The sequence below is a fragment of a genome, unplaced genomic scaffold (genome assembly GCF_019419815.1).
Source record: "Pyrus x bretschneideri cultivar Hongxiangsu unplaced genomic scaffold, Pyrus_bretschneideri_v1 Contig8, whole genome shotgun sequence".
Taxonomy (NCBI): Eukaryota; Viridiplantae; Streptophyta; class Magnoliopsida; order Rosales; family Rosaceae; genus Pyrus; species Pyrus x bretschneideri.
The window spans coordinates 9499834-9510958 of NW_025999820.1; the positions used below are offsets into that span (position 1 = coordinate 9499834).

At 40.8% G+C, this 11125-nt stretch overlaps 3 protein-coding genes across 4 annotated transcripts; all 3 read right to left on the reverse strand.

Moving 5' to 3' along the window:
* Nucleotides 1–627: 627 nt before the first annotated feature.
* Nucleotides 628–2196, reverse strand: LOC103959168 (amino acid transporter AVT3B-like). The gene has a single exon (XM_009371520.3). It carries the CDS (start codon nt 2129–2131, stop codon nt 845–847), a length of 1287 nt encoding a protein of 428 aa, XP_009369795.1. The 5' UTR covers nt 2132–2196; the 3' UTR covers nt 628–844.
* Nucleotides 2197–4182: 1986 nt separating this feature from the next.
* LOC103959202 (54S ribosomal protein L19, mitochondrial) lies at nt 4183–4858 on the reverse strand. Its single transcript, XM_048575568.1, has one exon. The coding sequence runs from the start codon at nt 4791–4793 to the stop codon at nt 4326–4328; it is 468 nt and encodes a 155-aa protein (XP_048431525.1). The 5' UTR covers nt 4794–4858; the 3' UTR covers nt 4183–4325.
* Nucleotides 4859–5721: 863 nt separating this feature from the next.
* Nucleotides 5722–8576, reverse strand: LOC103959167 (probable protein phosphatase 2C 47). 2 transcript variants are annotated; one of them, XM_009371518.3, is made up of 4 exons: nt 7886–8576; nt 7082–7276; nt 6725–6930; nt 5722–6557 (listed from the first exon to the last, which is right to left on the reverse strand). In XM_009371518.3, exons 1-4 carry the CDS (start codon nt 8081–8083, stop codon nt 6002–6004), a joined length of 1155 nt encoding a protein of 384 aa, XP_009369793.1. In that variant the 5' UTR covers nt 8084–8576; the 3' UTR covers nt 5722–6001. The 2 variants fall into 2 exon arrangements, with proteins under 2 accessions (XP_009369793.1, XP_009369794.1); XM_009371519.3 differs by having other exon boundaries at nt 7082–7269; nt 7886–8024.
* Between the last annotated feature and the right edge of the window lie 2549 nt (nt 8577–11125).

Here is an 11125-nt window from a genome sequence, read left to right on the forward strand (position 1 = left end):
TTGAATTCAACGATTAAAATCCGAATAATACTGAGTGTTATGTGACATTAAAATCATACCCATAAAGATAGAGGATGTTTCACATTTTTCCACACCCTTCTTTGACATCACCGCATATTGAAGGCATTTTTTTTAATTTAATCGAATATGAAGTTGAAAAATTCAAAACTTTGCCCCGTCTTAGGGGTTTTTGGAAAGTGCATTTAAATGTTTAGGGTTTAGGATCTATGATAAAAAATCGTGGAGAACTCCAAACCCTAGAAGGCTAAAACCCTATTCAAAAGCACTTTGCTAAAAACAAACTCTAAAACACAGTAAAAAACACTTGAAGGTTTAGGGCACCTATGATCTAATTAAATTTGAGGGACAATTTATCTAGTTGAATGAAAGTTGATGGACCATTGATACAATTTATCTTATTTGATTTTTCATATTTATTGCTTGATTTAGCCTCACGTGTATGACGCGTGATTCATTTTAACGAAAGTTCTAACGGAGTTGATGAAAATAATCATAACTGCACGTTTTTTATACGTTAAGAGACCAATAGTAATGATTTTTTCTTCGGCAATCATTGTTCTAATTGAGTTAAATTGAAAAATCATTTCTACAATTTACTAAAAAACAAACTCAAACAACTTTTAAACTTTTAAAATGCAGTATCAACAAGAAGTACCAACTCAATCCACCAAATCACCAGCAAATTTGATGTCCTTACAATTGGAAAAATATCCACTATCTCACAAAACATACATTAAGTCCTTACAATTGGTGAAATAATCAACAAAACTAGCAACAAAGTACAGTTTGGCAGCAGCAAATCAAAGCTTAATTGATCAACCACTCAACCAAATCGAGCTTTGGGTGCAATAATCTCCGCCACTGAGGACCAAGTCCCAGACACCCCAATCACCACACCCAACACCACAATGCACCCATCCAAAACACTCCCAAACCAACTCAGCTCATCCCTAAACACCATCAGATGAAACAGAGCAGGCAGCACAAACCCCAGCGCCACACACACACTGCTCCCCACCAGCGACAAGAAATCTGCGAAATTCGGCACCAGCAGCGCCACCAGGCTCACCCCGAAAACCGTCAGCCACCGCAGCCACAGGGAGTTGGTGGAGCCACAGAACCGCCGCTCCACGACCTCGAAAACAGGGTTCATCATCAACGGGAGAGTGAAGAACAGGTTTATGCACAGACCCAGCTGCACCAGTGTGCTCACAACGCCCTGCCCGAAATTGGTTGTGATTATGTCTTTGGTTTCTTCCCCGAATGCGAAGTAACCCAGAATTCCGAATGATCCGTAGATCAGAGCTATGAATGCCATGCAGAAGGCCAGGACTTTCCCGAAGTTTTCTTTGTTTTTGGCTTCGGATTCGAGGGGGAGGATCATTCCGATTCCCTCGAAGGCGTAAACTGCCACGCCGAGGCCGTAAAAGAAGACGGAGAAGCCGCCGAACGCCTGCAGAGCGGGTTTGTTTTGGAGGAAGATTATGACGTCTTCCACCATTACAACTCCCATGGCGCCGAGGTCGACGACGTCAGCGAAAATGCTCAGAGGGGCGAGATGGGTCAGGGTTGGAATCGAATTCAGACCCAGCTGGAATGGGAAACATCCCCAGAGGTAGATTGATTTTGGGGTCAGACCAAGAATCCGGTCCGGCCCGGAGTAATTGAAGACGAAGGCTAAAGTGTTTGATATGAAGATTAGGTAGCTGACGCAGAACCCGGCCTGGGCGAGGACGATCATGACGTCGACGGAGAACCGGCCGACTGGGCCGCAGACGGCGAAGCCCAGGTCGCCGAAAGACGCGATCTTTGAGAGGCCGCCGCCGTGGAGGGAGTCAAGCTTGCGGCGGGTGTGGATTAGGAGCATCATACAGTGGTAGGTGAGGAAGGCGACGGAGAAGAGCATGAGGGAGCCGAAGACCCAGCCGGTTTTCTTGAAGGTGTAGGGTAGACCCAGCACGCCGGAGCCGACGATGGCGATGAAGACGTTGGCGAAGGTCTTGGGTTGGGAGGAGAGCTTGCTGGGTTTGGAGAGGAGAGGAGTATCTTCCCGGGGGAAGGGCGGGAGGGTGTTGGTGGAGGAGCCGGCTTCTTTGTCAAACCCCACCATGGCTGCTAGCCTGCTGCCGCTCTGTGCCGCTGGGTGGACAATTGCAAGTTTCTAATTTTTAATGGTAGAAAGTAAGAAATTTGGAAATTTGGGGTTTAGGGAGGAAGGAGAGAGAATTTGGAGATTGGATTGGAGTGAGAGAATTGACGGAAATTGGGAATTGGGAAAGATGGTGGATGGGGATTTGGGGTTGGGGGTTTGCTGGGTAGCTTGGTCGTAATCGAACTATCGAAGGAGCCAAATGAGAATAATTAGTTGAAACACGGTTCGGGGTAAGTGTCATAATAATATAATTAGTCGAAAATTTTATTTAAAATATTCAACCAATTGTATTATTATATTTAGTATAATACGTCGTATCATCAACATCATTAATTTAAATTATATTTTATGTATTATATGATGATAGAAGACTATCTAACAAATCAATATATGGGAGTGGAAACATCTCTCAAGAAAATAAAATGATGCATTGTTACCCTTTTATGTTTTATTTTTCTAAAACCTCATTTGTATTAATCAATAAAATTACAAATCCCTATTTAAATTGTTTTTTTTTTAATTTCATTAATTTCTGGATTATAAATTTCATTGAAATCCTGGTAAATCAAACATAATTTTGTTTTGGAGTTTCATGACAGGTGTCTTCTGAATGTTACGGCTTCGGTGTCGTTATACCCATAATTTCTCATTGATGTAGCAATGTCGGTAACGACAGCGCAGTCGAGCACCACCAAATTGACTTTCTAGTTTTATACCACATTTTGTATTAATTTTTCAATTTAGGACCTTTCTGTTGAATTAAGAATTGCAACTTTTCAACCAATTCTTGTCAACAAAGAGCCGTCTCCACGAGAGTCAATACATCTTATCACCAGTTGCATGCAATCACGTTACGAAAAATACAAATATATGATTGTATACAACTGATGACAGAAAAATATCTCTCATTTACTTCATACCTTAACAATTCATAATTCGGATAATAAGCCAAACCTTATATTTTTAAAATACTTGACTTGGAATGCAAGAAAAGAAACTACTTCATAAGGCAAAGTCTACTATTGTCTCTTCCCCACATATTCTCGTTCACTCAAGACTCTCTAACCATATGTTCCTAATTTAGACGTAGAAGAAACAAGTTCCTTTGACGAAACATTTAAGTTCCTAACTTCCAACCATGGTCAAATCATCAAATCATGAACATCAAATGTTGATGCAACAGGAAAGTAACCATGAATAATAATCTCTTTCATCAGCCCGAAGGCGCAACGACCATACCCTTTTTGTCATGCCAGAGTTCACAGATGAAATGATCATGGACAAGAAGGCCTAGACTTCCCCTTCCCCAACCATCTGATTATAAAGCTCCTTGTATTCTCTGTGGCGTCTCCTCACAAAACCGAACTAGTAACATGCTCCAACTCTTATTAACAGCTCAAATGCTTCACCCAATCAATTTTCCTTATACATACAAACATGAGACACTGGGATAAAAACTAGAACCACCGACCCCTCTGTTCTCCCTCCATTGTTTCCGAAATTCCAAAACTCGTTCCATCCTACCTTTTCAACTCAAACCTCTTATCATGTACATCATTGCAATAGAATTTAAAATGACATGGTCTGTATTCAAATCATCAAACTCACTCAAGAGCCTAAAACACATCATCACAATTCACAAACTGAAACTTCCAGCCATAGCTACTCCCGTATCCCTTCCCGGAAACTGCATTCCAACTTGGCAAACTAAAAGTACACACAACCTTATTCAAATGATATAACAAACAGAAAAGGAAAAATCCCAATTCTACGGTCTACCTACGATCAATGTACACCTACATTTGAAACCGAGGGACATTTTTAAATCAATCAACTTCAGGTGTTTCTTCGGTTACCACAGTATCATGACACTCAGACGCATAAACAGAGACATCATAAACAAAACAAGGCTAGTTCAACGAAACAAAAGCCCTCCTCATTCCTCGTTCAAGTCGAAAACTACCACGAAATCACAAGCAGAAAAGAGCTACTCAATTACGCTAATCCCATGATCACTAACAAAATTATTGATACTCAAATTTTCCAACAAATGTCACCATATCTAAAACCCAACAAAAAGACACAATCTTTTTCCCCAAAAACAACGATTACTATAAAACCTAGGGTTTCAAATTGGACATTTTCCCCCAAATCATTCCAATTCCTTAACAACCTTAATTCCCATAGAATTAGCGGTACCAATAACCGACTTACAAATGGACTCCAATGGCATATACTGGCAATACGGGTCGGACTGCTTCACCTTCGCGATCTCGTACACGTGCCTCACCGACAGCGTCGACGCCACCGCGTGTCCGGGACGGCTGCTGCCGGACTCGATCCCCGCGGCCTTCTTCAAGTACCAGGTGACGGACGGCGACCTCACCGTGAACTCGAAGGTGTTGTCTTTGAAGGCGGTGATGACCACCGCCATGGGCGTGTCGGGTTTGTACTTTTGGGTCCGGGCGTTGAAGTCCTTGCAGAAGGCCATCAGGTTGAGCCTGTATTGACCCAGAGCGGGACCCACCGGAGCTACGGGTCGAGCGGCTCCCGCCGGGACTGTAAGGCGGATCGTCGCTGCCACGGGTCGTCGGGTTAGGATTTCCTTCAGGGTTGCCATGGGTTTTGCCACTCGACTACAGACACTCGCTCTGGGAGGTCTGGGTTCTGTGGGAAATGGAGAGGGAAGCAAGTAGGAGTAGGCCTTGGTGGGCTGGGCTGTTTGGTTTAATACTATTGGGTCCAACCCATTATCATCACTTTTAGTTTTTTTATTTTATTTTTTGAACAAAAAAGAAGAGTGATAGCTTTTTTTTTTTTTCTTTTCATTTTTTATGAAAAAGAGTGTTAACTTACTAATTTTTTATCAAGTCATGATTTTACCAAGGATTAGGAAAAATGCGTAAACATTTAGAGCAAGGACCAAAATATTTTGATCTAGTACAAAAAAGAAAACCAAAATCGCTATGAGTTAGTAGTCTCTTCAAATGAAAATTTATAATTTTAACCAAACATGCGTGTCTTCTGCGGCAAATCTAAATGTACCCTCTTGGAGTGCATTAGTTTTGTGGCCAGGTGCTCAACCTCATCATCAGTAGGGCACAACATAAAATTTTATGCATTTTCATTTCATTCAGTGTGAGAGTTGTCCTAGTCAGACAGTCTATCAATATCTTTTCTAAATTAGAATGCAATTCTCTAAATGAAACAAAAACTTTAGAATATGAGTAACAAATCCGGGGTTTCTTTTCCCTTTTTCTCCTAAAAAACCTAGGGTTTAGAATTTAGACATCTTCCAAAATCACTTCTACTCCCTAACAATCTTGGTCCCCATAGAATTAGCCGTACCAAGACTTACAGATGGACTCCAAGGACATGTACTGGCAGTACGGATCCGACTGCTTCACATTTGCAATCTCATACACGAGCTTTAACGACAACGCCCAGTATGACGCGTTCCAGTGCCCCGGCATGCCCATGCCGGTATCAAATCAATAAATTAGATTAGAGTAGTTTATGATATTATCTCGTTAAAAAAAGAACTTGGAAGACAAAGGAAAAAAAGCTGTATACATGGCCCATATATCCTCAATTTGTACATATAGGAGGACTACTGCTTGTAGAGTTTGCAGCAACTTATGCAATTCTAACATTCAAAAAAAATTCTGATTTTAAAGAATCAAATTCGAGATTGTTAATCGTATCTCAAGTTGTACAGGACGTACAGTTAAAGAAACCCGGAAGGGGAAGCCGCAGCAGGGGTTCAGGAGCGACTCAGAAAAATCCCCGACAGGGGTGGAAGCTCCATCTTATCTATGCAAGTTGTGTTCAAATGTTGCTTAAGACACCCTTGAGAAGGTCCAACCCTTCGGCTGAAATGCTTCTCCTCTTGTGGGATTTGGGAATTTCGGTTTTAGGAGGTGGATCTTCGGAGAAACAGACCACGACAACAGTGAGGTTATCGCAGGTGTTTCGTTGGAGTGCCTCCTTGACAAGCACTTTTGAACATCTCTCGGGATCATTGTGCTGCATGAGCTCCTTCCTCACCATTGTAACTGCACACTGGCTGCTCATCACATCCCATAAGCCATCACAGCCAATTATCAAGAACTCGTCTTCTTCTGTTAGGACAATTTCCTCCAGCTCTGGCTCGGAGCTCAAGGGGCAAGTTGAACCTTTCGAGCCCTTGATATGCCAGTCTCCAAGAGCACGCGCCACGGACAGTTGGCCATTGAGGTAGCCATCATAGATGACACCACCCAGCTTTTCAATTCTTAATCTTTCAGAGGTGCAGTTAGGTTTGTGATCTTTAGATAGCTCAATTGCCCTTCCCCGCTTCCCCAACACAGCTCGACAGTCCCCAGCATTAGCGATTAGCATGGTCCTGAAAGAGTACAGCAGCATTCGCAATAAAGTAGACATTGTAGACACAGATTTAATCATTATTGTTTCAACTTTTTCAATGATTAATCAGCGCCAACAACCGTAATTACAGATCTTAATGTTGATTATCATAGACAGATAGATTCATAGATTAGTAAAATTGCTCACCTTCCTAAGATCAGTGCAGTTAAGGCAGTGGTACCGGAGGACTTATCGACAGAGCTAGCATCTGCAAAAGCATGATCAGCCTTCACAAAAGCCCTTCTAACTGCCTTTCTAACGACAGATGGAAAGTGAGAGTCTTCAACGATGAACTTAAGGATGTTGCTTTTGATGAATGATGCTGCATCAACACCATTATGTCCGTCAAAGACCTGCGGAAATCAACAAAATTTCAGTTAGTGTTCACTTAATAAGATGGCTTTTGTCAAAAAGAAACTACGGAAAATTTCGTTTGTATAAGCATGGTTGTCCCTGCATAAAAAGGACCACTCAAAAAGAAATTAACAAGACCAAGTTACACACCCCATAAAATGCCCCAGGGGAAGGCAAGTTTTCGATTTCACCAATACGATCGCTAAGATTATCTACGCAAATATACTCATCCTCCATGTACTGTTTAGGTCCTTTCTCCGAGCAGCTTCCTGAACGGAATACAAATACGAATTCGGCTGTCTCACTTGCCGGCGACTTTAATCCCATACTTCCAACATCTGAATCCTAGGAAAAATGAGAGCATAGAAGAATAATTTGTTAATTTTCTTCTTCTTTTAAATAGAGGTCCATTAAAGCATACTAGTTAAAGCATTTTGCTTCGGTTAAGCATTATACCATTGACCTCAGAAAACTCTTTATATGCACAGAAATATGGATTGCATGCTACAACGAATCGATAATAAGGTGTGCAACGCAGTTTCGTCAAGGTAAAAACCAGATATGTTGCAGACATTGTCCCATTAAATTGCAGGGTTGGCATATTAAGATAACAGTTGAACAAGTTTGCTAGTAGCATTCCCTTACTAATTCAACACGTCGAAAAAATTTCCTTTTGAATCTAGCGTCGCATTCTCTAAATATTAAGCACCAAATACCAGATTCATTTCTGCAATTCAAATTTACTTCCCATCAAACAAAACCATCAAATGCGTTTTCTTAATTAACAATGCAAAATTGACCCTTTTCGCGCACTGTATCTATCTCTGATGTCTCCGGTTTTGATGAGGCAAAGTATGTGCATTGTGCATAATTGCTTATAAAGTACAATAATTTGCATACCCAATTCAGAAAAAATGGAGATTAAGAAGAAAAATGAGGCTTCAGTCGACTTACTGATTCGGTCAACAATGCATAGCTAGTGCAATTTCGCATAACCGAGAGGTTTCTCGGAGGCTTTCCAGTAGCAATGTGGTTCGAATTGGCCACAGCGTCGACGTTTTGATCTTCCATGATCGGCATTCCACCTCCCTTTAAGCACCCACCATCCAATCCGGTCACCTGTGGCGAGATATCTGCGGTTCCTGACGCCATTAATCTCTCCTTTCTAACCCATCAATCTCTCTCTCTCTCTCTCTCTCTCTCAACCCTTTTCAACTAAACCACCATAACGTCAGCCAAAGCCAAAAGCAGCTGTCACACAACCCCCACCTGCTCACAGAAAAAGCACTTACGCGCAATCAATGCCTCCAAAAGCCAAAACCCAGCTGTCCAAAACCATCAAGCGCTCGATCCAAGAAGCAGAATTTCACACAACGGATAAAGAAAGCAAGCTCCTTCTGCAACTCCAAGCCTCTGTTTTTCCCAAAAGATTTGATTTTTCGTGCCGTTCCGGAGAAACAGATCGAAATACAGAAAACCCAGATCAAGAATTCAGCGAAAAAGCAAGAATTCAAAATCCCAAATGAAATAATTCGAGAGAGATATACAAATGTGGGAAGAAAAACAGAGAGCCTAAGACCATAGCTTAGTAGTAGGGAAGGGGGAACCGTTGGAGGAGGAAAGAGAGGGAGACAACTGTGGGTATGATGCGTAGCTGGTTGACTGGCAAATCCAGGTTTTCCGGTCGACATTGTAGCGTAATCAAGAAAGGGTAGTTGGGGTACTGACACGTGTACGCCTTTTTGGAAATGAATTATTGGTATAGTGTGGTAGTTCTTTAATCTTGGATCTCTTTGGAGCTTCCATTGGGTTCTATACGCTTCATCCTCAATTATGTCACGTGCAAATGTGGTTTATCTGCGTTCACAAACTTTTGCAGAAATACTTTTTTTTTTTTAATTTTTTTAATTTTTTTACTTTTTGCCATGCATGATTATGCACTTCTTCCGGGCTGAAGGTGGTTAGTTGGAAATTGCACTCTAGTCGTAATCACTATCAAATAGAATTGAGGGAGCTGAATTATTTGATTAGACTTGCAGCCGGTTGACATTAATTATTTGGTTTAGGTGATACTTGGAGTGCACTTTGTGGAAAGATGTCATGAGTTCAAATCTCATATACGACAGTTGTTTATTAAAAAGAGTTAAAGCATCGTAGCGTTGAAAGCCTATACCACTTTGGCTCATGTTTTGTAAAAGGGGTGTGTTATCCACACATCATTTTTTACTTCTCACACACCTCTTATTCAGTTGATATTTTTCAATTCATCCGATTTGATGCCCGAAAACTAAAAAAGCGTGAGATAAGTAAAAAAGGGTGTGTGGATATCACACCCCTTTGTAAAATCTAGTTAGAATGTATTATATATAATGCAATGTGAGCTCAAGTCCTCTGGAGTCATGGAGTGGTGAAAATTAGGCTTGTAAAAAGGGCCGATGCCCGATGTGCTGGCTCGAGCCCAACTCTGTTTTTTAGGTAGTGGGCTGGGCCGACCCAATCTTAAGGCCGGATATTCGACCTAATCTTAAACGGGCAGGGCCTGGGTCTTGCATTTAGGCCATGGGCGGGGATTTAGGTTCGGCCCTTAGGCCCTTTTCTTAAGCCTAGTCTGACATGGCCCGATGTAATTTACATACTTTTGAACATTCCTTAAAATAATTAACTTTTTTAATACGTATAATTTAATTGACTACATTAATCAAATAAAATACCTTAATTAGTTCAAATTGCAATTGAAAATTAATAAAACTAAAAGGTCATATGTTTAATTCTCAACAAAATCTTTTATCATTAAATGAAAAAAGATTAAAGGCCAAAATTTAGGCTCGACGTGCCCGCTCATAAGCTCGAATTTTCTAGGCTATGAGTTGGGTGCCCTCTCCCTTCTCCGATTTCATGGCTCATCGCTCCCCTTCCCCAATTTATGGACCACCAACACCCAAAATATCATTGACTCATCTAACTCGTTGAGTCAACTCAAGAACGTCAACATGACGTCGGGTCATATCTACTGGCTCAACGCGTGGCATGTTGCTCAGGCTTTTGGGCGAGCTTCACAGGGTTCACCACTTGCCTTCTTCCTCTTGGACTAGGAATTTATCAGGTAAACGTGAATCGCTTTTTCACAGTTGGACTTATAGTTTATTTTTTTTGTAATTAAAAATAAATTAAAGACTTAATAACAATAAAAAATTAGGAATTTTAATGAAAAATCCACGGTATTGTTCATTTTAACAAAAAATCATATATTTACACTAAAAAAATCAAACCTAGTACTATTCATTTTACCCTTTATTTTGTACTTATCGTTAAAACTCAAAGTTTTCAAGTCATTTTCATTAGTTTTCCTTAAAAAATTCAGTAATCTTTCATCAATTGGGAATTGCAGAGAGTGGAAGGTAAACAAACAGAGAGTCCACAACCATGGCAACCGGTAGCAGGCAAGTGGAATTGGAGCCATAAGGTGGAAAACTGGAACAAATTTATCAAACAGGTCGGTCGAGGGGAGGAACGAAACCAGAAACAAGAGCAATCTTGAACGAACTTGAGATCTTCAAGCTCAGTAATTCAAGGAATCTCACTGGACCCAACCCTGATCTGCCTCCTAAAACGCCGCCAAAGATAGATTCGCTAGAGAGCCGTAAAATTTCAGACAAGAAATCGACTCCTTCGCTTGCCATCATTGCCGATGTAGTTTCCGGCGTGGTTGTTTTAGGCTCTCTGGATTTTTCGTTTTCCGCAAAGGAAGCAAAGTCTAGGACCAATTGTTCATTTTACTCCTTTATGTGTCCAAATATGATTAGTGAGTTTCACCACTAAGCATCTATTGCATCACACTATAATGGGTGAGGATTCTCGCCTAATCCTCTCTGGGAGGATCCGGAATTTCTTCAATCACATCCGTTCTTTGTATATTATGCAATCAGTTTTTGTCAGATATTGTTTATATTCAATTTTAAATAAAAAATTTACAATAATTTTTTATTATTTTTTATTGCATGATGTACGATAAACAAATGTAATTGAAGAATTCGTAGGATCCTTAGAAAGAGGATCTAGTGAGAATCCTCCTAACACTATAATTTGATTAATTTCTTCTTGGACTGGTGGAGGTGATTTTTGGGATTGCGGGGCATGTTTCTTGCCTTGCCCTGCATTTTTGTCCATCCACTAAAGATGCTCTAAGATCAGGTA

Coding starts and splice junctions, on each gene's coding strand:
- LOC103959168 (XM_009371520.3), bottom strand. CDS start 2,131: ATGGTGGGGTTTGACAAAGAAGCCGGCTCCTCCACCAACACCCTCCCG.
- LOC103959202 (XM_048575568.1), bottom strand. CDS start 4,793: ATGGCAACCCTGAAGGAAATCCTAACCCGACGACCCGTGGCAGCGACG.
- LOC103959167 (XM_009371518.3), bottom strand. CDS start 8,083: ATGGCGTCAGGAACCGCAGATATCTCGCCACAGGTGACCGGATTGGAT. Junction 7,277..7,885: donor ATGCATTGTTGACCGAATCA/GTAAGTCGACTG, acceptor CATTTTTCCTAG/GATTCAGATGTTGGAAGTAT. Junction 6,931..7,081: donor CCCCTGGGGCATTTTATGGG/GTGTGTAACTTG, acceptor TGATTTCCGCAG/GTCTTTGACGGACATAATGG.